The following is a 23508-nucleotide window of genomic DNA, read 5'->3' as shown; positions in this document are numbered from 1 at the left end:
AAACATGAACAGATGTGTGTAGTGGCCATCTGCTGTGGCCAGCCTCCATCTTTGTCTTTGCTCCTGCATCTCTGTATCAGTAGTAGCCATGTGTCATTAACTCACTTCCTTTCCTCTCGACACCTCTGCCCCTTAGTTTGCAGAATTCTTTCATCACTCTTGCCTCTCCCCCCGCCTGGGTCGGGGTTCACGGCCGAGAAAGGCAAAGGAATGGAGGGACGAATTGTAGATAAAGGGGGGAAGATGGATAGAGGGATGGAAAAAGGCAGGGATGAAGAGGCAAAACAAGCACTGAATACAAATGAGCTGACACACATAATGCTCTCCCTCCCTCCTGCCCTCCCTCCATTTCCCTCTCTCTCTCTTTCTGCTCTCGATCACTGTCTCCCTCACACCGTTTCTTCCCTCTCGCACACGTTCTTGCGCTCTCTGGCTCCGCTCGGCGTCCTCTCTGCTGGATCAATGGAGCGCAGGAGGTGATTTCAGCCCCTTGATTTATTAGTCACCCCTGGTTCCTGGAACAAGCCAATTAAAGAGGATTCCGAGTGTGTGCACGCGTGTGTGTGCGGCCGATCCTGAGACGGAGACGATCCTGAGACAGAGACGAGACTCTTCGGCTGTTCCCTCACGCTTTTTACTGTGGACCAGGAGGCAGTGAGGAGAAGAGGGCTGCAGGGTGGTGTGGGGAGGGTGATGGTGGGTTTCTTGGACGAGGAAGAGAAAAAAGAAGTAACGAGGGACAGGCAACTGGGCGGACAATTTCACGCCACTTTAGCATGATTTGTTCTGTCATGGCCAGGACATAGAACTCCACAGCAAACATCAGCTTGGCGGCAAGGTACCCAAGGTAAGAATGATGTGTGTAATGACAGACGGCAGGTTTTCCTTCTAATTTTACTGTTGATATGTTGCGTTTAGGATCCTACCTGATTGGGGAGCTGTTAGAAAACAGCTACTATATGGTTTCTTTGACCCCCCCCCCCTCCCTTCTATAAAGAATTTCCTTCTACACAGTGAAAGGTTTGCTTACTTGTTTTTTCCTAGAGGCTCTCCAAGCGCCTCTTGGGTTTCCTCCCCGAGGGTGTTCTGAGGTATTCCCCAAACTGAAACCCCAATTATACAATGCAGCTTTAGTCCTATTATGGTTTCTAATCCCCACTCTGTTCTTTTCATTAGAAAAGCTGTTTGTCACATAGCCAGAGGACCGCTGTGTGTATGTGTGTGTGTGTGTGTTTGTTTTTGACGGTTGTTTGTGGGTCAACTTCTCAATCAAGATAGCCGTGTTGCACATGTTTCTAGCTCCTATGTGCACAACCGACCAACGGTACCGTCAACCCCTGGCAAGTGTGAGGCTACAATAACCACAGTGTGTGGGAACTTTGGAGTTTGCGAATGTTGCTATTCAATAGACAAGGCAAACTAACAGAGCCGCTAACCTCTCAGGCCTACCTGCTGAAACATTGTAGCAGAAAATTTTACATCACCTTCATAGTGATACATTCTAGGATCATCCTAATGATTCTCTTCAGAATGGATGGGGAAGCCGGTCGGCTTGTACGTTTGTTTGTAACCAGAAATTAGCGCTGCATGTCACTCCAACTTCCATGGAACATGGGTTGAACTTACAGCTCTTTCCCAGTCATTCTGTCAGGTCAAAACGCTTTACGCTGGAGCCACATTCACACTCACAAATTTATACACAGAGTCACAGATTGGTTAACTTAAGGTTAAGGTAAAAGGTTTTAAAAAACTGCACATTTTCTATTGCTTTAATGCATGTGCAGTCAATGGTGAGAGCCCCAGGGGGATTCTGGGAGAAAACTTATTGAGGTTCTGAAACATTTGAGATTAAAAATTTTACACCAAGTGATATTCATGTCCTAGAATGGCCTAGTCCAGACTTAAAACTATTTCAAAGTAGAAATGTCACCATCTAATATCTATATCTGTCCAATATTGAAAAAGAAATCTAGATCAGATATCGATGATTATGTGTCCAATCCATTAGAGCAGATTTAGTTAGTATAATTCTTTGCTTTGCTGTTTCTTTTACATTATATTTAGAGTTGCACTTTCTGAACCATTTGAAAGGTTTGTTGCTGCTTATTTTTACGTTTGTCTAAGACAGTCAACTTATTGTTTTTGTCACTTTCAGTTTCTTTATGATTTTTTTTCCATTGGCTGTTCTGCTCCTAATTACACCGAATAACGCAACAAATGAAAGTCGTGTTATTTTTACATGTTTGACCAGGCTTGTGAAGCTATTGGTGTATTTAAATGTGCTGTACTGGTGAGAGTTATCAAATACATTTGTAATTCAGTACATTTATGTTCGTGTTTTTAAAAAAAAGAAACATTTTAAGTCAGTTCAGCACTTTTTTTCTGTATCAGATCGGTATCGGCTGATACTAATCCTCAGATATCGGTATCAGAATCTGAAGTGGAAAAAGGTGGATTGTTGCATCCCTAGTGTGAGGTTTGTGGTGAGACTTGAAAATTATTGTTCACAGATGCTTTCATCCAGCCTGACTGAACTATCTGACACATAATGGAACAAATGCTCCCAAATGATGCGGTTCTGAAATAATTCCATTACAATTTTTAAAATCTGCTCTACCACTGACTGTTGCACGGCAAAAAAATAACTCCAGTCCACAAATATAAAATTGTTCAAAGGCATTTAAAAGGAAGAGATTTGTTGTGATAAAACCCGGAACCCAAAATGGTAAAAATTCAAATGACATTTTAACACTGCTGCATCTTCGCGAATGCTCCTGCAGCACAAAATGCATATTGAAGCAAAAAACGGCACAGAATATGCAAGGCCATTTGCTCTGCAAGGACAAAACTGAGCCGGACCCAAACCTTTGTGTCCAATTACTCAATGTGTCTGCATTTTTTTTCTCTCCACATGCATGGCTCTGTGTTTAGTCTGTCCTGGAGCTTGGTGGCAAAAGAGAGGACAGATGGCTGCCCGGGTCTCTGCTCTTTGACCAGAGTCCTTGGAGCGGCAGGGCATTCAAATGTCCTGCTGACCCTGATGTTTGGGTTTGTGTGTGCGTGAGACAGTCAGCTTTCCTCTCTGTCGCTCCTTTTCTCTTCTCGCCACCACCATTTTGATTTCAGTTCTTTCATGGTTTCATGATGCTGTGGTTTGTGGAGAGTCTTTGGTTGGAGTCCTTTTAATCTCTGAATCCTCAGACAGAGAAACTTGAGCTTCCCTGATAGATGGATTATTAGGATAGATTCATTTTCATGTGATCTCTGGGAGTCAAATCAGATCAAATCCTGCTGGACTGTTTTATTCCACATACTAATGTCTTTATCAGTTTCAATATATTTCTTTTTACATATTGTCACATTAAAAAAATCAATCAATCACATGATAAATGAAAAGACACTCAATCATTTTTATTTGATTTTTCTTTTTTCTCTTTTTTACCAAAAACTGGATGATAAAGTCTTCAATCTGGTGCTTTGGTCTCAACTAGACCTTTTTTTAAAACACATTTTTGTTTACAGAAACTTCATAATTCATTTAATTTGTTGTTTTCTTTATTTATCTTGAATATTTCAAATGTCTTCCAATTCCTGTGTTTAAATGTTCATTTGAATTTAAAGTTTATTAATCATTGAGAATGTGTTCTTGCATTTTTATCGCATTATTACTATTAGGTCACTTATACATGGTCTCAAAACAACAATATTATTGTTTATCGCAATAAGTTCTGACAATTTATCGCCCAGCAAAATTTGTTGTTGTGACAGAGATAACAGTCACCTTTCAAAATTAGTGGTCACTTTTTCCCAAAAGTGAAAAGACAGGTAAATTGTCAATTAAACGACTGGTACAATTGGTAAAAGCAAAGACACCTCTATTGTCGCGAAACAAAGTAATGTTAATGGTTCATCTAGATTTATAAACTTGTTTTATATTATAGTAAGCAATGAATTCAGATAGTTTAACCTGAGCCAGCCATGACAAAGTGGCGCTCATAACATTTCTGACGGAGGATTCAAAGACTGCTACAGTCTTTATTCACAGTTACCCCACAAAACTACACTGGTGAAGAAAAATAAATCAAACTTAAACTGTGCTAATGCTGTGACTGGAATAGAGTTCTTTTTTCTTAGGCCGTCTATTGAGTTTCTATTCTACTCAGTACAGAGTTGGTACAATGTGTATGGAATATGGCTTTAGTTGTAAAGAGTTTTACCTTATTGAACATAGGAATTACTGTGTTCCTCACCATATCTGTCTGTCTGTCTAGTTAGCTATAGATATTGAGCTTCTATCTATCATTTTATCATATAGCTGTAGATATCAATCTATCAGTCTACCAGATACCTATCTATTTAGCCAGCTAGCTATAAATAACTAGCTCCCTAACTAGCTAGAGATACCTATCACTCTATCTTGCTAGCTTCCTATCACTCTTAGTTAGCTTCCTGTCTGTCTGTCTGTCTGTCTGTCTGTCTGTCTGTCTGTCTGTCTGTCTGTCTGTCTGTCTGTCTGTCTGTCTGTCTGTCTGTCTGTCTGTCTGTCTGTCTGTCTGTCTGTCTGTCGAGCTATCCAGACAGACAGATGGATTGTTGGAGTAGCTGGTCTATTAAAGAAACACAGACTTCCTCAGTGAGGATCCCAAAGCATTCCCAGGTCACAAGAGATACATCTGCAGTCCCTCGTATGAGTTCTGGGTCTGGTGAGGGGTCTTCTACCCCTTCTTTGCAGCATAAACCTTTAGTTTATGCTGCAAACCTTTAGTTTATGCTGCAAAATCGTCCTGAAGGAGGCATCCAAGAAACATCCTGATCAGACGCCCTAAGCACCTCAACTGACTCCTTTCATAGGGAAGAAGCAGCAACTCAGAGTTGAACTTTGACTGCGCCCTATCTGTGAGGATGTGCCTTTCATTGGTTCCATCTTGTTGTTTTGGTCATTATCTCTATGTAATGGCTCGGACTTTAGATGGACCTCTAAGTCTTTGCCGTTTTGCTCAGCTCTGTATCCACTACAGCGGAGCGGCGCTTGTATTACTGCTGTCCCACTCCACCCGGCCATCGCCTGTGAACAAGAGGCTGACATACTTTGAACTCTCCCGCTTGGGGCAGATGCTGACCTCCTGACCCGAATCATAATCTTCCGAGCTAATTTTTCAAATGCGACATGATGACGGAGGGTCTGTGTCAGCCTCCAGCGCACTTCGCGTGCTTTTTGAGAGCAGCGAACAGATTGTTTTCACACACTAATCAAGCCTCAAACTTGCCAAAATCTGTCATTACTTTACCCATACTAACCGAGTCAGCTCAGCAGGCTGCATATACCTCAAAGGAGTGTAACTTAAACTTTAATGATCCTATTCCTTTGAAGGAATCCTCTGCTTATCAGATATTAATCATCCGCTTCATCGTAGGCCCTTCGAGCCTTTTCCTCAAATCATAAGTGCACCTTTGGGGAACCTGCCAACGCCAAACCCTCTGACGGGCCGAAGTGTGGGAGAGCTCCCCCGTGCCGCCTCACACCGAGCCAATGAAACACAAAGTCACATCTCAATTGTTCTCTTGAGGTGACGAGACAGCAGCCATTTTCCCCTCTGTTTCACCATCTCTTCCTCTGTCTCTGTTGGTTTCCTTCGCTCGAGGTTTCTGCTTGCTCGCAGTGACAGCTACTTGCTTCTTCTCTTTTCTTCTTTGGAGGGGGACATGTATCACACGCACACACCAGTTAACCATGAAAGCAGCCATGGTTGGCACGTTGTGATGTCCTGAAGGCTGCTAAGAGCCTGGTTTTATGTTTTATTTATCCCTCAGGCTCATTTTTTATTTTTTTTTCCTCCAGCGAAGAGGGATTTTTGAAGAAAAGCTCTCCAACACGAAGCACTTGTAGCGGTTAGCCTTACAAATGCTGGCAAACAAAATTTGTGTAAGTGTGACAACCACTATCGGGCAGCGCTTGTTGTTGGCAGCTTGCGCTGGTCTTTAAAGTGTTTGCTTGTGGGATCTTCTTCCGTACTGATGCTGCCGAACACGAAGCACAGAAGCAGAGATATTTGGCAGAAAAAGAAATTGTTTTGCATTTCAGGAATATGTGGAAGCTCATTAAAGCTGTTCACAGCGCAGAAGCTGCTCCCACATTTGAGACAGAAGCAGCTGAATATGTCCGTTGTACATCGTAACAGGGAGGCACACATCCACTTTTTCACTTCTGATACCGATACAGAAAAACAGTGCTGAATTGACGTAAAATGATTCTTTTATTTTTAAACACAGACATAAATGTGCCGAATTACAAATTTCTGTGGTAACTCTGCACAAGTGCAGTACAATTAAATACACAAACTTGGTCAAACATGCAAAAACAACTTTAGTTTGTTCAGTCAGTTCAATTAGGAGTAGAACTGCCAATATAAAATAAAGAAAACAATAAGTTGAATATGTTGGTCAATCATGTAAATAATAAGGTGCAACAAACCTTTTTTCAAATGGTTCAGAAAGTGAAATCAGAAATTCTACATATAATGTAACACAAATAAAGCATGACGTCACTCAGAGCACAAAGCATAGATCTATTCTGAATAGATCTGCCCTTTTGGTCACATTGTCACAGATACCCGATTTAGAATTTTTTTCAATATTGGGACCGATACTAATATTAATATCGGATCGGTGTGTCTTCACATAAGACTAATTTGAATGTAACACAGTAGGGATTTTAGATATTTTAATCTAATATTTAATATTTAAATTAAATTCACTTAGATCCATTTAAATGGTTCAGTAACACTGAGCCCTCTTAGGTAGCATTCACACTGTTCAGTCTGCTTTATTTGAACTCTAGTTGGTTTTCCTAAAAAGTCTGGTTCGTTTGGGGAGGTGTGAATCCACAACCGAATTCTGATGTGGATGAATAAAGCTAACTCTGGTCCACCTACAAACCTATAGGTCTCTGTTCAGATGAAGTGAACTTTTGTGCGGTTTGAATACATGAATGTCAAGTGGACAGAAGAGAACTCCAAAAGCAGGAAGTGGACTGTAGTGCAGGGCATTCTGGGTAAATACAACCAAAACAAATGTGCTAGTCTTATGCTGACGGGAGAAATCGCTCGTTTTTTTAAAAAAAATTTTAATGTAAACTCTGTGTCCTGTTCTCATCTTTCATCTAATTTCACTTCAGATAGAGACTTCTGACTGGCTTGTGCGTTCACATGATTCCCTGTTTTTGTCTCAGGTTAAGGGAAGTGACGGCTGGGCCGGGTCAACATGGCGCTGGAGGAGAAGCCTGGTGTAAAGAGCAGCAGCTCTATCGTTCCCTGCTTCCTGTTTGTGGAGGTAAGAATTACGATGCATTTCACATAAACACCAAGACCATCTCAGAGTAGTAATATCTATTGTCCATCACCTATTTCTATATCTGGACTGTCTGGGCCACAATCGTGAACTGAAAAGAACTCACAGAACAAAAAAAATATGTTTTTTGAAAACTATAAACACCAAAAATACTGTGATTTCTTTTACCTACTCAACAATAAATTAAGCATGAACTATTTTTATTTAACAATAAAGTATTCCGATTTTTTGGGAAGGCTGATTTGCAAATTTCTTGTTAAATGAAACACACTGAAAAACACAGAATATAACCAAGTATTTTTTAGCCTAGTTTCTAGTGCCAATGCCTCAGTACATTTAAAAAAGACAAAAGTAGTTTACAAAGAACTTTTCAACAAAATATAAGAGCTTGTTTTAAATCACTAATTCATTTATGCTGTATATAAAAAGTGCTGATATCACTGGCAGATTGTAACATGTCTAAGGGAAACAATCTTCCAGTGGAACTAATACTTATTCATCAATATTAAGTAATTATTGACTTAAAACAAGCTTCTATATGTAGTAGAAGAGTTATTTTTAAGTTAGTTTTGTCTTTTTTTTTTTCAAGAAACTAGAAGCTGGACCAGAAATATTTAAGATTTTGCGTCACTGTTTGCTCGTTATTTTGGTCTCGTTTGAAGAAAAATGAAACAATATTTCAGTTTGAAGGCTTCAAGTCAGTCAAAAGTTGGAAAAGATGATCACTTTGTGTTTTTTTAAAAGTAGATTTGAATATAAAAGTCGTTGTTTTGTCTTAATTTATGTAATTTTTGCGTTGGGGGTGGAAATGCAAATGGCTGCCGGGCCTCACTTTGACCACCGTTGTTCTGTGCGCTCCCATCCTGTCCCTGCAGCAGACGTTTTCCTCAGGGACAATCTGAGATTTTACACTCTGTCTGACCTCCAGCTTCTTCTCCGCCGCTTTCCTCTTTTTACGTCTTGTACAACCATCGTCTCTGGTGAATATTTCAGGACCAAGAGACGAGTTGGGGACAGCCTGGCTGACGTTCTCACAAGTGCATCACACATCCTACGATGTTCCAACACCAGTGACTTCTCAGCATGTGTAAATGGGCGACAGCTGCTTTAATCCTTTATGTTTCATTTACAAACTCCATGATTCATTCAGGTGGTTACGTTGCAGACCGACGCATTCAGGTTTCTAATTTGGGATCTGGAGTCTTGTTATACAGACAGCCCCAAAAGTTGGCCTCTGTGGAGGACAGAGAGTTCTCGGACTTGAACGCTGCTGCGTCTGAATCGTGTTCTCCGTTGTTTGTGAGAGCGGTCAGACGGATGACTCAGAGGGCAGAGGAAGTCCCTGAGCGCTCTCTGCTCTCTTAACTAGAACTCAGGTCGACATACGTCATCCTTTCGTGTCAGAAATACAGAAATAAAGTGTTTTTCTATATTTTTGTTGTGATCAGAGATTTATGGCCAGTTTTCTGATCAGTGGTGTCATAAAAGCTGATAGGGCAGATTTCAGTTGATTCTAGTTTCTCTTTAAAACCTTCAACTTGGCGTTGAAACAGGATTTTGCTAGCCTCCGCTAACACTGTCGTCTGATTGGTTGTTTTTGATGGAGTGGTGTGTTTCTGAAGTTAGCAATGTGAGAAGGAAGAGGAGCTAATTTGAATCTGTTTCATAACATACTGTATAAAAATAGTGATATTTTTAACAAATATGTAAAATGTATTTATTGTCTTTTTAAATCAAAGCTACAGCTTTAACCACTTTCAAACACAACTGCTTATGTTTGCTTTAGTTAACTCAGAAAAAGCAGGAAGATAATGTGCTTTACATGCATGATGCCTAAAAGTCAAATTATATTTCTAATAATAAACAATTTTTCTATTATTGTCTATTTTAGGCCTGATTTTGGATCGTCTAAGAAAAATAATTCAGATGTCATTTTAAAGCATTTTCTTCGCCGTGGTAGTTTCAGCACCTCGCTCCACGTGTCAGTACCTTCGGAAACAATGCAGAGTAGCGGCCTTTTATTAGACCACTTCGCCAAATGCCTCCCACACATCGGCGCTCAGTCAGTTCATCTTTTCACGCCACATAAACGAGTGTGTGTGCGTGTGTGTTTGAGAGACGGTGTATTTCTGTCTGCTTGTACGGTGTTAAAAAAAAACCTTGTGAGCAACCATGGCTAAAGAAAGAAAAGCATCTGCTAAAGTCTTTATACAGAACTGTATTAAAGACAGTAGATAATTGTCATTAATTGAACAGTAATTGAATTTACCATCTAAAAATAATTTTATCAGCTTAAATGATTTAGTAGTGAAGGATTGGCAACTTATTGCTTCATTTATGAGGATGTAAAAGATTGTAAACAGCCTTGTCATGGTTCAACGCCGTAACGAGGTGTGTCTCTGTAATATTCATCTTTTTCTTTGCTCGTCTCTGCAAAATGGAGTTTGTTGCATGGAGTCAAAGTAAATCCTGGGGTTTGGTAGGCTGCCTCATTACTCACATCCCAGAGCTTCACTGCTGCTGATTGGATGTCAGATTCCATCTTAAGAATTTTCTTCTTTTCTAAGAGAGGATTTTCTCAGCCCTACATCTGAAACACTTCACAAGATAGTGTTAAAAAATAAATCGTGCACTTATCTCGCCCAACTGCTGCTGCTACAGTTGTTAAAGTTGCGATGAGTTTGGTCAGACTCTAAAAAGTGGGCATCTGATGTTTAATTGGGTAGGAGAGAAAGTGAAGTTTGTTGGTTACTGAGAATTTTTTTTTTTTACCTGACTTTCTCTCTGTCTTTTACTGTAAATAGCAAACATCACTAACAATTTGATCATGGCAGACACCACTGACGTTTCCTTTAACAGATGTTGCTGCATGAGTAAACCAGTTCACACTACAGGCGTACCTCACACTACAGCTTGCCATGCATAGATAAGTTGCAACGCGATGTAACGCGTGTGAGATCCCGCCTTCCAGCAGGAAGATGGAGGGCAAAGACCTGTTTGCTGACCATGATTCTTCTTGGTTTTAGCTGGTAAGTTGTTGACATATTCCACTAAATCTTAAATGTACGCATGTCATGTAAAGGGACAAACGGGATGTGGTGCTTTGCTACTGATTGTCAACTCTACGACAACTAGATGAGGTCAGAAAAATGTTTTAATTAAAAAAGAATTGGTGACAGAGGGGAATGTAGGTCAGTCATGCTAGCTTGACTTTGACAACTATAGCATGTAGATGTGCTGCAGAACTCAATGCGTTTTGGTTCAGTTAAAAGAAATAAGGCAACCCTCACACCCACTGTGTGACAGATTAGCTAATCAACCATCACTGTGCCTATATGGTCACTTAATAATCATAAAATAAACATCAAAGCTAAAAACATAAAAATGCCACAGACTGAACGTTCTGTTCTTTGGGTGGGAAATGTTTGTGTTTGTCAGTCAGTTGCTATGGCAACAGATCTCTGTGGCCTGTGAGGAAAATAAAAGAAAACGAGTAGCTATGAGTTTTTCTTCAACGTCAACGCGCCAATTAAGTCATTTCATATGTGAAGCCGGGATTAATACAGCACACGGAGCTTCACATAGAAGGGGTTCTTTATTCTCAAAAAGACACTGTTCCCTTTGAATTGAAACAATATAAAAAAGAATGAGATTCAATATATGGAGAAATAAACGTCCCGTATTTCGAACAGTAGAAAGCCTTAGCTTCGGTGAAATGGCGGGCTAACAATGCGGTTAGCTCTCAACTGAGTAGAACGCAGCGCTGAAATCTAACAGCATATAACGGCTTAAGAAACGGCTAAACAAACGGCAGTGGCACCTTGAACACTTGGATTCTTCTCTCATGTGGCCATAGAGTCGTCTTCTCCACCAGGTCTCAGATCAAAAAATGTCCTTCTCTTCCGTTTTACCAGTTAGTGCCACAGTACATCAACAAGAGGTTTTTTCTACTTCCGGTAATTTTAGACCTCTCTGTAGCAACATGCTGACAAAAACAAGAATTACAACCAGTCGGTGAAATAAAAGCAAAACATGGTTTACAAAATACATTTGACATGTACCCATTTTTTCACCTGGTTACACATATGTTTACCTTCGGGCGACCAGTTTCTCCAAAGTCTATCGGTATGTTGGCACGTTGCTGGTTGTCCTGTCCATTTGACACTGGAGACGCTCTTCCACCACAATTGATGAAAAGTTTTGTGCTACAGATTTATAAAGTCACACTTCGCCGTCTGGCCACAAACTTTGGTCTCGTCGCAGATCGGTTAAGATGTTGTTTGAGGATGATTCTGCAGGTCAATCAACAAATGCAGTCGCCTGCAAATCAAGTCGTTTTTGTGCAACGCCCGGCTGGGTCCGGCTTACACCCCTCCTGAGGTTGTTCCAACAAAACAGGAGAAACCGCACAGGATCTGATTGAGGAAGAATCTGATAAGGCCGTGGAGAAGGGGTTTCAGTTTCCTAATTTCTTCACATTTTGGCATGACGCTCAGATCTTTTGGCCTACTCCGTGTTGTCAGACGGGTTCTGCTTCAATAACCTCTCCATTCAGCAGATCTGGAATTGATCAGGCCAGAGAAACTGAACTAAAAATACGGTTTATGACTGTTCATGATTGAACAAGGGGGACAACATTTTCATTCAGAGCTTGGTTGGTTTCACCTGGTTTCCCCGCCTTGCGGCCCCTTTGATAAATTAAATCATCGTTTAAAACTGCTTTTTCCGTTTGCTCATATTGTCTTCGTCTGATACAAAAACGTGTGCAATGTGAAACGGACGAGCTGCCGAATGCATTAGTGAGGAGCGGAGCTGATTGATGACCGGCCCGCGGAGGGCAAAGGTGCGACTCTGTCGATTAAACACGACGCTTGCCGCTCTCGGCGAGCGCGAGGTGACAGGGATCCATAACAAGAACGAAGGATGCCGGCTCTTTTATTCAGCCCTGCGCTTCTCATCAGCAGTTACCATGGCAACCAATCAGCCAGACTCTCTCTTTCTTCTGACTCCTTTCATCCTCTGCCCTAATCACAAGTCACAACCTTTTCTTGTCGGTTCAGCCCACTCAGCCATCTTGCTCTCGTGGTCCGCTCTGTCCTCTCCGTTTTGCTGTGTCTTTACAAATTTCTCAGTGGGACTCCCTCCCCGAGAGCACTAAATGCTTAATCTGGGATTTTAGCATTTAATCCAGTCATGCAAAGCCTAAACCAATGTTCTGTATGAAACCTCTCTTGAAGTATGGACTAGTTTGAATTATATCCCCATCACTACAGTCATCTTATTTTTCCCCAATAAAAAAAAAATATATATTTTTTATATTTTTGTTTAAACAACTGATCAGAATCTGCTTCATCGGTCAGGATTGAGTGCAAAAAACAGGAATTTGACTTTTGTTTTCAACAATGAAACCCCGACGTTACGCTTGAGGCCAATACTGAGAATAATACAAGCTCTGATGTGTTTCACCCTCAACAAAAATCCAACTGACTCATACATGCAAATACATGTATGTATACTGGGGCCCCATGCATAATAATCTGGCAATAAACGATAAACAGAAACTTTAGCGTAGAAGAGCACAAAGTCAAAAAGGAGGGATACTGGAGACATATTCAGAATGATTAAAATTCATAAACTGTTTATTAGCAAGGTCTAGTAAATTCATCGATTTTCTTTTTTTTTTTATTCCATACAGACATAAATGTTCTCCTGTTGCAGATTGTTCATCACTCTCTGCTGTATTAGTGTGGGCGAAAACATTTCCTTTCCTGTTTAAACCACCAGTGGACAATTTTTCCTCCCCCATTTCCCTAGAGTAATTGTCCTTTAAAAAAAAACAAAAAACAACAACAAAAAAACCCCCCCAGAAAATTAGAGGTTTTATTTCTTCTAACTCTTTTTAAAGCAGAAACGCTTGTTTTAATAGTGAACAAGTGGTCAGAAGACGCTGCTTTTGTTTCCTTTCTCCAGTAATTTACCGTCAGTTCACGGGCGTTTACATTCATTTGCAAAGATTGGATGGATTTCCCTTAACCCGGATACTTTGTCTAATTTAATGTAGAAAAGAATATTGTAAACATCCACTGAGTGGCGCTGTTGTAACATGACAGAAACGCCACTGTACTATAAACTCCCGCTGTCTTTTTTGCCAATTGAGTTTTCAGCCTATATGAATGCATGTTTCTGATGCATATTTCAAGTATTGGATGATTTGAAGTGAGAGGAAAAGGAAGGGTTTCTACTATTTATCTTTTTACCAATGAAAATCAGATAAGTGATGTGTTTGTTTTTCTTTTTGACTCAACATCGTGTAAAGCCGCTTGTGGCTGCAATGCTTTTTTTTTTTTTGCAATACTTCAACCAGCTTTTGTACTTAGATGCCTTTTTTTTACCATTTGCATTTTGATATAAAATAGATCATTTGTGAAAAGATCGATCTCTTCCACCTCCTAAGCTACTGCTTGAAGAAATGTACTGCTGCGACCAAAAGCAACCACTCAGAGCCAGGAGGAGGGGATAAGCGCTGTCAATCAACTCTTGTACCTGCTGCTAAATGTGCTAACGACGAAGAAACAATTTACCGTTACAGAAACGGTTTGTCTGCTAACTAGCCTTAGCATTCATGGCAAGAAGGTGAATCGTAGCAGAGAGCAAGGCGCACCACTGAGCGGCACAAACACAATTATGATTGACAGCAGTAAGACCCTCCTCCTGACTCTGATTGGTTGTTTCTTGTTAGTACTGGGAGACGGCAGATGAGCTCACATTTTTTTATATTATCTGTATCATACTATACTGTCACAACAGTTTCAATAAATGGATAAAAACTATATATTTTTCTTTATAAAAGTTACGTTCTGCAGCTTTAAAAGTAAAACGAGTGCATTACTATTATTACTATTATTTACCAGAACCCAAAGGAAAGCAACACATTCTCTCCTGTAAACACACCTGATTCATCATAGTAAGTGTTCAGTCACACATAACTCAGCAGCAGCACAGTCACACAGTGTCTCAGCTGCTGCTCTGCGCTCTGCCAGCCTCGCTGTGATATTATTTATTGACGAGGAGGGGGAGAAAGCATCACGGACTGCAGGCCGCACGAACCGGCAGACAGGGCCTGGAGCTCGGGGTCAGGTAGCGAGCCAGTAATGGCTGCTGCTGCTGCTGCAATGCAGTCTGATCTGTGTGATGTGCACACACAGGCTCTCCCCATGGGCATGTGAGCTCTGCAGATGCGTGCCTGACCCGGGTTAAAGCAGGCAGAGCGCTGAGAATCTGATGCCATCTGTTTTTTGTTTAGCTTTTTTTGCTCTTTTTCTTTACACAGTGATTGTAAAAACTCCCCTCTGAGACGAGTAACAGAGCAGAAAACAATGTTGACGTTGTCTTTTTTAGCACAACCTTTTCTTCCGGTCCCTTCTCATAAGAAATTCAGCAGGAAAGTTTCCACTCTGCTTTCTGCAGTTGCTTTGTTTCACCTTTTCCACATTTTTATTGAAATGCAACCTTTTTCCAAACCACGTAGTTTCTGTTTCCACTCATCATTTGAAATATTGTAGTGCTGGAAACCTGAAAATGGATTGATTATGAACTGTACCAACCATGTATTTATGCATTAGAACCATATCAGTCTCATTAAATTAAATACTATACTGTCATCAAAGTCAAATCTTAAAGGGGCAGCATTATGTCAAATTGATTTTTTTGAGCTTCACATCATTTCATGATGTTATTCCGTCACCAAACACATGCCTAGAGTGTTGCTTTGATTATTTCAGGCATGATTGAGAAGCCTTTCAATTTCCATGGCAACCATTCAGCTCTGCAAAACGCCCTGGTGGTCCTAGCTCCGCCTTTGAGGACAAAGCTCCTCCTCTGAACTGCACTTTCCAAGCTTCTGAGCTTCCCTCCTCCACACCCAGTTCCATTCAGCTCCTTCAGACTAGCCAGAAGCAATTAGCGAAAAACCTAGTATCTGCTGAGCTCATTATAGCAGCAACTCCTCAGAGCAACGCTGGTAAAAATGTTGCTGAAGGGTTAACAAAGGAGCCGTGTTGTGATGTCTTCTTGAAGGCAGAATTTCAGAAGGAGCAGGAGTTTTAAAGAGACAGAGCCCCAATTTCAAGGCCTTAAGTTACAAAGTCAAATTTCTTTTAAGTAATATTTCATATATGTAGCATTTTTATAACAACTGAGGGTAACATAATCACTTGATTGTGTGATAAAATTTTACTATGTACCTGGAAAATACATAACTCTGGCCATTTAAAAAGCAAAAAATAAATTCAAATAAAAAATTCAAAAAAGCACAGAGCAGTTTGATGTTTAAAAATTTAAACTAAAAAAATCACATGTTCCGTCACAACACATGTGGATTTGTATTTTGTAATGAAACCAAGCAGCAGAAAGCAAAGACGTGAGGAGTTCTCTGCGTGGGTGTTGATGGTGGGAGTGTGTGACTTTAAATGGACTCGACCTTCCACCAAACAGTAGGAAATCAAGCTCTCCCAATATCTGTTGTCTTTTTACCTGCAGCAGGTAGGAAAAGCTCAAAACGTCAGCTCAATTATTTATTGTGTTCTGCTGAGGCCCTGTCGTCATGTCAGGTCGAACGACTAGCATGTCATGGAAGAACACAAATGCCTGTTAATGGAACTTACGTACATTTACGTAAAACTTACATACTTTCGACATTTCTTTTTGAATTACCCTTCAGCATTAACTCTATTACTTTCCCAACCTTCAGCCACGTCCTATCAGCTTAGTTTCCTCCCTCTGCAGCGCTGCCATGCAGGTCAGGTGCAGCGTGGCATGCGTTGATGGCGGGCTCCTTAATGGACAGCTGGTTTCTGATGGAGGACCCCTGAGCTTTCCTGTCCTGCTGCTCCGCACCGTCCGTCTATAAAACACAAAAGCACTCTTTCCGGGTTCTGACAGCACCCTGGGAAATAAACATGTAACCAGAGTAGATGCAGGCTGATATTTTCAAGTTTAAGAGTTGGGTGGAGGTTTTTATGCCGAAACACTCTAAAGTGATTTACAGCACGCGGCAGAAAGAGGGCGCCGTGGTTCCAACTGAAAAAGTGAGAAACCTTAATATTGACTGATGGGAAGATTTTTGCTGTTCACATTTTTCTCTGTGTCCTTTAGTGCAGTGGTAGCTTCTGAACTTTGTCCTTCTGTCATGTAACAAAGGCTTTCTTTTAACAATGTTTCTGCCATTGTTCCATATTTGTGGAGTGCTTAATTCTTTCAATTTTGACATTTTGAAATTAATTCACTAATTTTGAAAGAAAGGCAAAAACAACTCTCATCTTTTGTTAAGAAATTTGGGCACTAGGATGGGGCGAGGTAATTTTGGTCAAAATTTACTTATTTCGATAAAAGCTGTAACAGAATCACGTCATTGACAACCGGATGTGACTACTGGCAGAAACCACAAAGAAGACGACGACAGGATGTAGTTGGAGGATCTTGGAGCAGCATGTTTTTAATGACCTACCGTGTGAACAAACTTATTCACGTGTAATTTTAATTTAGTTTCTTATGCAATGGAAACACCACAATTGAAAATTTTTGGTTTTTTGACAGTAGTGGAATATTGACGAAGTCTTAGACTTGTAATGGAAACAGAGCTAGTGACAATGGATGTTCTTAAGGGTCTCAAAGTAATTTGGGATAGATACAATGCATAGCTGCTTTCCAGATTTTAATTTGTAAAAAAAAAGACAAAACAAATATTTTCATTCAACTTTTCAGATATTTGCTGCTTTTTGTGGGTTTATTGCATCAAATCTTATCAAATTTCTTTGAAGTTTGTAAAATATACTATAAGAAAGCTAAAAATGTACCAATTCTCTACTCAACCTTTTGTTGCTTCACAATAGAAAAAGTCACAATTTTAGAGGTCGACTCTAAGAGAAAAGGCTAGAGCTCGAGGTGATAACTCCACCAGAAACAAGTCCTTAACTCTTTATTCTTCGTCATGAGGATTTGGGATGTTTTCTTGTTTAAGCAAATTACAATAGTAAGTCAGAGGCCGCCACAATATGCTGGGTGAATGCAAGGGAGGAGCGGAGCTCTGTCACACGGCAAGACGAAGGAACGCTTTATGAGTCACGCGACGAAAACTCCACGTCCCTCCCTAGCAGGAAGCTTGGACGCGACAGAGGAACACGGACATTTACAGAATAACAGGCGCAAACTGTATGCAGTACCTGGAGAGCATACGGTGAGAACACTAAGCCTATTAAACATTCTAGAGGTAAACTTCATCGGATTGCTGCAGAGATGCTAAAAGCATAGACGCTCCTCAGTCATTTCCTCATCATGACAATCGGAGACTTCAAAGTACATCTCTCTCAAGGGAGGGAAGGATGAGAGAGCGTTCGATGCAAATATATATATATATACACACAGACAAAAAACAACAACAATGAGGCAAAGAAGTTAGTACTGAACACAGAAGAGCATCTGTGCATCTGAATACATAAACACTGGTGATATTTTTTCCATACATGCAGGAAACGTGTAGCTATGTTCGACAGATGAAGCTAAAGTAACAACTAACCAGGAGTAAGTAAAAAAAACAACTAAATACACATTAAAATCATAAAATATGCCCACCAGCCAAATGAGAAAGTTGCATAATGTTACAACCATATAAGTAGAATCTTGTGTTTTTGTGAACTTTATGATTAAGTAGTTTCACTTTATTCATATGCTTATTAGAATGTTAGTGAAAATAAGCATAGATCTGATCTTATTTACTGTTTTCCTGTTAAGAAAGTGATAAAGCGTTCACTAATCCGGCTTATGGAAGTCAAATCAGAGCTAAACAAAAAAACATAGCTCAAAATATTTTTCCGATTTAAAATTGCAACTCTAAAGAAATTTTGCCATATTTTGTTGTGATAGAGTGCATGAGAAAACAACTTTATTTAGTTGATTAAATTATGACCAAAATGCTGATCACACAAATTGATGAGTGACAAATAATTTTTCTCCTTCTTTCTCCTTTTTCTCTATGTGCCTGTTTCATTTTCACAAACCGTTCTTTTTTAGTTTTCATGAAAATAGGCTTTAAAAAAATCAGTGCATGATGTTACAACCATATAAGTAGAATCTTGTGTTTTTGTGAACTTTATGTGGTTGAGTAGTTTCACCTCATATTTCACTAGTGTAATTATTGAGAACTAATCTGTTCATGAAGATGCAACAGAAAGACTCTGATTTGTTTTAGTTGTATGATTTACATATAAGTTGGCATTTTAATGTATTTATCGAACACGCTTGGCAAGTAAGACAGGAAATTATCTTTTATAGCCTATTTTGCTATGGAATTATTATTGTTATTTTTATTTTTTTTTTACAAATCTTTCATAATGTTCATAAAGTTTGTTCAGTGAACTTTGGCATTCTTCTAGCTGCTTGGTATAGTTTATTTTGCTATATGTACTATAATGCACAAAACGCTACTCCATCAACCAATCAGATCTTTTGCCACGCACTGCATATCTTAACCTAAACAAAGGAAAAGTTGGTCATATTCTCAGTTAATGCTGTTTTGTGTTAGCCTGGCCATTGCTATGCTATTGATTAACATCTGGGAAGACAGTCTGGGCTTTCTCTCGTTTACAAGGATTTCTTAGAATATCTACTTGGCCAATCAGTGAACAGAAGGAAACTTTATGAACGACGATGATGTCGACCTTTTTTTTGGGTTGTTTTAGAATAAGAATCCGCCTGTAGTTTTTCAATAGTAGTGGAGGAAGTGAATGAAGCCGTCCACGCTTCCAATTACTAAATTAACATTTAATAATTGTTCAGCTTGGACTCTCCTGACACACATCGTGGTCAAACGTTAGCGATTGGGAAAACTGTAAAACTTCAACAGAGTCTAAGCTTCCGTGAAAGCACTTGCTTGGTAATTGCCGAGAAGCATGTGTCTAGGAGCTGGTTTCTACCAGGGTAGTTTTGTGTGTTTATATTTTATGTGCGTTGTCGCGAGCTGGCGTCACATTCTGGGTGTTGCGTACTTTAACACGTTGTTACAACAAACGTGCTTGGCGCTGCCCAGAAACACAGCCGTGCTGGTGGAAGTATTTTTGGGAGCACTGTAGCAGAGACATCAGCTGACGGTTTGAAGCACGTGTCTGCAGAAACATACTTCACCACCCGGCGCACACGCTCGCGCGAGTCGCGCCACACATATTTGTATGCTCCGCGCTCGCGCGCGCACACACACACACACACACACACACACACACACACACACACACACACACACACACACACTGTTTCTACAAATACACTCACAGCCCAACAGTAGTAGGTTCCGTGAGTGCCAGCCGCAGAAAGGCTCTCCCCCTCCCGCCTTCCTCACTCTCACATCATCTCCGTCCATCTCTGCCTTGTTTTCTTGCTCGAGCTGTTTTCAGAGCTTCTTTGATGTTTTCTTTTGCCAGTCTATGAAGCGAAAAAGCGTCATTCTTACCCCCCTGTCCGTGTCGGATATAACCTCTCACTCTGCCTCCTACCGGGTCCGGGTTTCCTATGCATCTTCTCCCCGTGACTGAGGGGAGCAGGGACTCGGTTCTCCCCTCTTCCTCCCACTTCCTAACGCCGGGATAATGTTCTATTTCCAGCTGGTGATCATGGCTGGGACGGTGCTGCTGGCTTACTACTTCGAGTACACGGACACCTTCCCCGTCCACATCCAGGGCTTCTTCTGCTACGACAAGAGCTTCTCTAAGCCCTACCCCGGTTCGGACGACGCCAGCAAAATCCCGCCGGTTCTCATCTACTCGCTCGTGACAGCCGTCCCTACGGTCACGGTAAGAGTTGGATTGTTTTAGCTGCTAAAGTAGGAGCAAAGTATACTAAAAATGAATTATTTAAAAGAAAAGTTCAAGTAATGTGATAGGTCTGTTTTCTGTTTTCATTCGGGGAGTATTTACTCAGTTACATTCGAGGAACTTTCTGGAAAAATTGACTTTTAGGAGTTAATTTATTTTTTTTATTTTTTTTTTACGACGGTGTACTTTTTACTTGAGTAACTTTATTACGAAGTATCACTACTCTTATTTGCATACGATTTCTGGACCTTGAGTAACTTCATTGAATTAAGAGAAATAAAGTTTTAACCTAAAAATCACCATAGACACAGACCTGCAGTTTTTATTCACGTTTCTTAAGTCTTGTATTTGATTTTTTTTTCTTTTCACTGATTTTGTTGTTTTGTAACTACACTATTTTTATGAATCATGTTCATTTTAGTCTTTAGCCAAACCCCCAGACACAGAAAAACATAAATAGTTCAATCTTGTAGATGGTGTTTTAGGAGTACTTTGAAGATTAAAATATGTTTTCAATTTTTTTCCTGTTTTTATAAGGTTTTATGAAAATGTTTTAATATTACACTTATTATAAAGGATGCTCTAGGTTGCTTTTTATTTTAAAATTTTTTTTTTACAAGTGTTTGCTAGAAAGGATGTAGTCATGTTTTAGACATTGTGACGTCCCACAATCAATATTTGTGGGAACAAATATGCAAATTTCTTATCCTATTGCATTTCAAGAGAAAAAAACTGAAAAAAGTGAACATTTGTCAGTTTGTTTGTTTTTTTGCTTGTTATATTACAATAGTTAGGTACTACAGAGTTAAAATATCTACGTGTCTTCATAACTTTATATTTTGGTTGTTTTGATAATGTAATTTTTAAATATTAAATTTGATATTTACTGTTTCTCAGTACTTGAGTAGACTTTTTGCCACATGCCTTTTCACTCTCACTTGAGTAATTTCTTGGACGGCTACTTTTTACTTATACTCCACTTGAAACATATTGAAGTAGTGCTGCGCTAACTTGAGTACAATTTCTGCTACTCTATCCTCCTCTGCTTGTGAGTCATGCAACAAATTACTTCCTGCTCAGAAGATCCCGAGAGCAGATCTGCGGGGTGCGAGGAGGTCGTCCAAGTGTGTGTGGATGAGTGTGTGCGGAGATTAAGGAACTAAAACAACAGTCAGCGCTGACCACACAGAGACGTGATGAGAAGAGGCAGACAGGTCATTAGAGGAAGCCGAGGAAGAGCTAACATGAGAGAAAACGAGGGAGAGAAAGAGAGAGAACGAGCGTGGAAGTGTGAGTGAAGACGGAGCGATAGTGACAGCGAGCAGATGCTGTTTGAAGAATCGGACTCGGAAGAAGCAGATACAAAAATAACAAAGGTGCCAAATTACAAAAAGACCCTGTTCATGTTTTTGAGGTTTCGTCACAAGCTTCAATGGATTTTATCGCGACTTTACTTGACATTTCAGCAAAATAAATACAGAAAAGTGATGCATGGTTTTCTAAAATTTTCACAAATCATAACCTGTTTTTTGTTTTCATCCCTCTGATTTAAACACTTTGTTTGGAGTTCTTGCTATACATTAAGGTCTATCTTATTACATGAACTTCCTGCCCAATCTTAAGTCTTTTGTTGCGTTTACCAGGCGTCCTTCCAGGCTCGCCTTGTATTTAGCTCCATTCATATTCCCATCAAATCTGACCTACTTCAGATTTCTTTTATTATTTTCCCCCCAACTTTGGCTTCTTCTGCACTTTTTTATAAAGGCAAAATTTCACAAAAGCTACATGAAAAAAAAAGAGCTTAGTTAGCTTAGCTTATTGAAAAGGTTTGATTTTAAAATGAAAGAAAGGCACTTTTATATTTGCTTTTCTGTATTAAAATAAAGAAAAAAATGAAAGTTGTCAAACTTAGAACGTAAATGCATTTTTTTAAAAAGCACATCCTTTGCAACCAAGGCAAAAAAAACTACTTAAGTTATTGAGAACCACAGTGGATGACGCTCTAAAAAGCAATTCTCTTTTTAGGTGGCCAAGTGTTTTGCCTGTCTCATATTCTTCCATTTCTTCACTTCTACTTCGACATCTGAGGCCTTCAGAGAACAGACAGATTTACAGAGCGATGAAATTACAGACAACAAAAACTATTTACTAACGAAGCCAATTAGATGCGCTGGGATTTTAACTTAAGGCTATCAGAAGAAATATGTCTGAATGAAAATGCAGACTTTTACATCTACTTTATGGTTTTCCTTCCACTTCGTGTTGGCTTTGTGGGTTTTGACTCTAAATAGGTTAAATGTGGAAGAGTTGAGAGCTCTATCTGTTTGTCTTGTGTGTGTTTCTGCGAGTTCAGCTGCTAAAGCCCCTTGTGAGACGGTAGGCAGCGATCCTGATCACCTGACTAAACACAGACCCCGAGCCGAACCGCTGACATCCCCTGTGTGCTGCAAACAACACAAAGCGCTGCAAACAGAAGCAGCCTCAACACAAAGCAGCCAGATAACCGGATTACACATAACCGCGGCACGGACTTATCGCTAAGGAAACAATACCTTCAAGCTGGATCACAAAACAAACACTGCTGATGTTTGTCAGCAACGTACATTAGAGTTTCCTCCTGAGGAACGGCTGCTGTTTGGGATAGAAGAGTCTTTATGAATGTCGATTAAAAAAGGAGAGTTTACAAATCGTAGAAAAAGGAAGTGACAAATCTTGGAATGTCTTGATCAGACCTGAACGTCTCCGATGATGACCTAAGTCATTTTAGGACATGAATTGTACAATAAAGTTAATAAAACATATGTGCTTGAATGCTTAATAAAAATGTAATAATTAATCATTAAAAAGAAAGTTGCATCTGTTTGTTTTTTCCCGCAGCAAAAATATTTAGTCCGAATTGGAATGTCTGCAAGTTAGCTCAGTTACAATTACCGTCAGCTAAAAATGGCAAAGCATAATCATTGGTTTGCAACCATATCTAACCTTACTTGACGTTCTGCTCCTACTCACTACGTTTCCATGTGAAGCAGTTCGCCAGTGCTACAAAAGCTAACGTTGCTCTCTGTTTTGTTGCGACTTGTTGATAATCCAGCAGCTTGTAACATTTCAGAGCAGCTCCGCTTAATTATGTGTGAAAAAACCCACAGAGAAGTTGTGAGTGAAATGGTCAAAATTGCTTTCAACATTATAAAATCTAATGACTACACATGACACAGTCAGCAATCCTCTGCTGTCAACATAGTACTTTGAAATCAAAAACTGTTTAGCTTACATTAGTTTGTTGCTAGGTGATCTGTACAAG

General features: G+C 39.9%; 1 protein-coding gene across 3 annotated transcripts in view; it reads left to right on the top strand.

Annotated features, from left to right (window-relative positions):
* The first annotated feature begins 203 nt into the window (after positions 1 to 203).
* The window catches only part of plppr2a (phospholipid phosphatase related 2a), a 41406-nt gene continuing 18101 nt past the window's right edge, over positions 204 to 23508 (top strand). The window contains exons 1-3 of one of the 3 annotated variants that reach the window (XM_008415345.3): positions 204 to 847; positions 7229 to 7329; positions 19998 to 20186. In XM_008415345.3, the coding sequence (XP_008413567.1) occupies positions 7261 to 7329; positions 19998 to 20186 (258 nt within the window). In that variant the 5' untranslated portion in view covers positions 204 to 847; positions 7229 to 7260. The remainder of the gene's footprint in view (positions 848 to 7228; positions 7330 to 19997; positions 20187 to 23508) is intronic. The other 2 variants (XM_008415348.3, XM_008415346.3) reach the window with 2 other exon arrangements.

This window comes from Poecilia reticulata, chromosome 8, assembly GCF_904066995.2.
Source record: "Poecilia reticulata chromosome 8, P_reticulata-male-v2, whole genome shotgun sequence".
NCBI lineage: Eukaryota > Metazoa > Chordata > Actinopteri > Cyprinodontiformes > Poeciliidae > Poecilia > Poecilia reticulata.
Note: the sequence above shows the minus strand (reverse complement) of the source record. Positions and strands in the feature narration are given on the sequence as shown.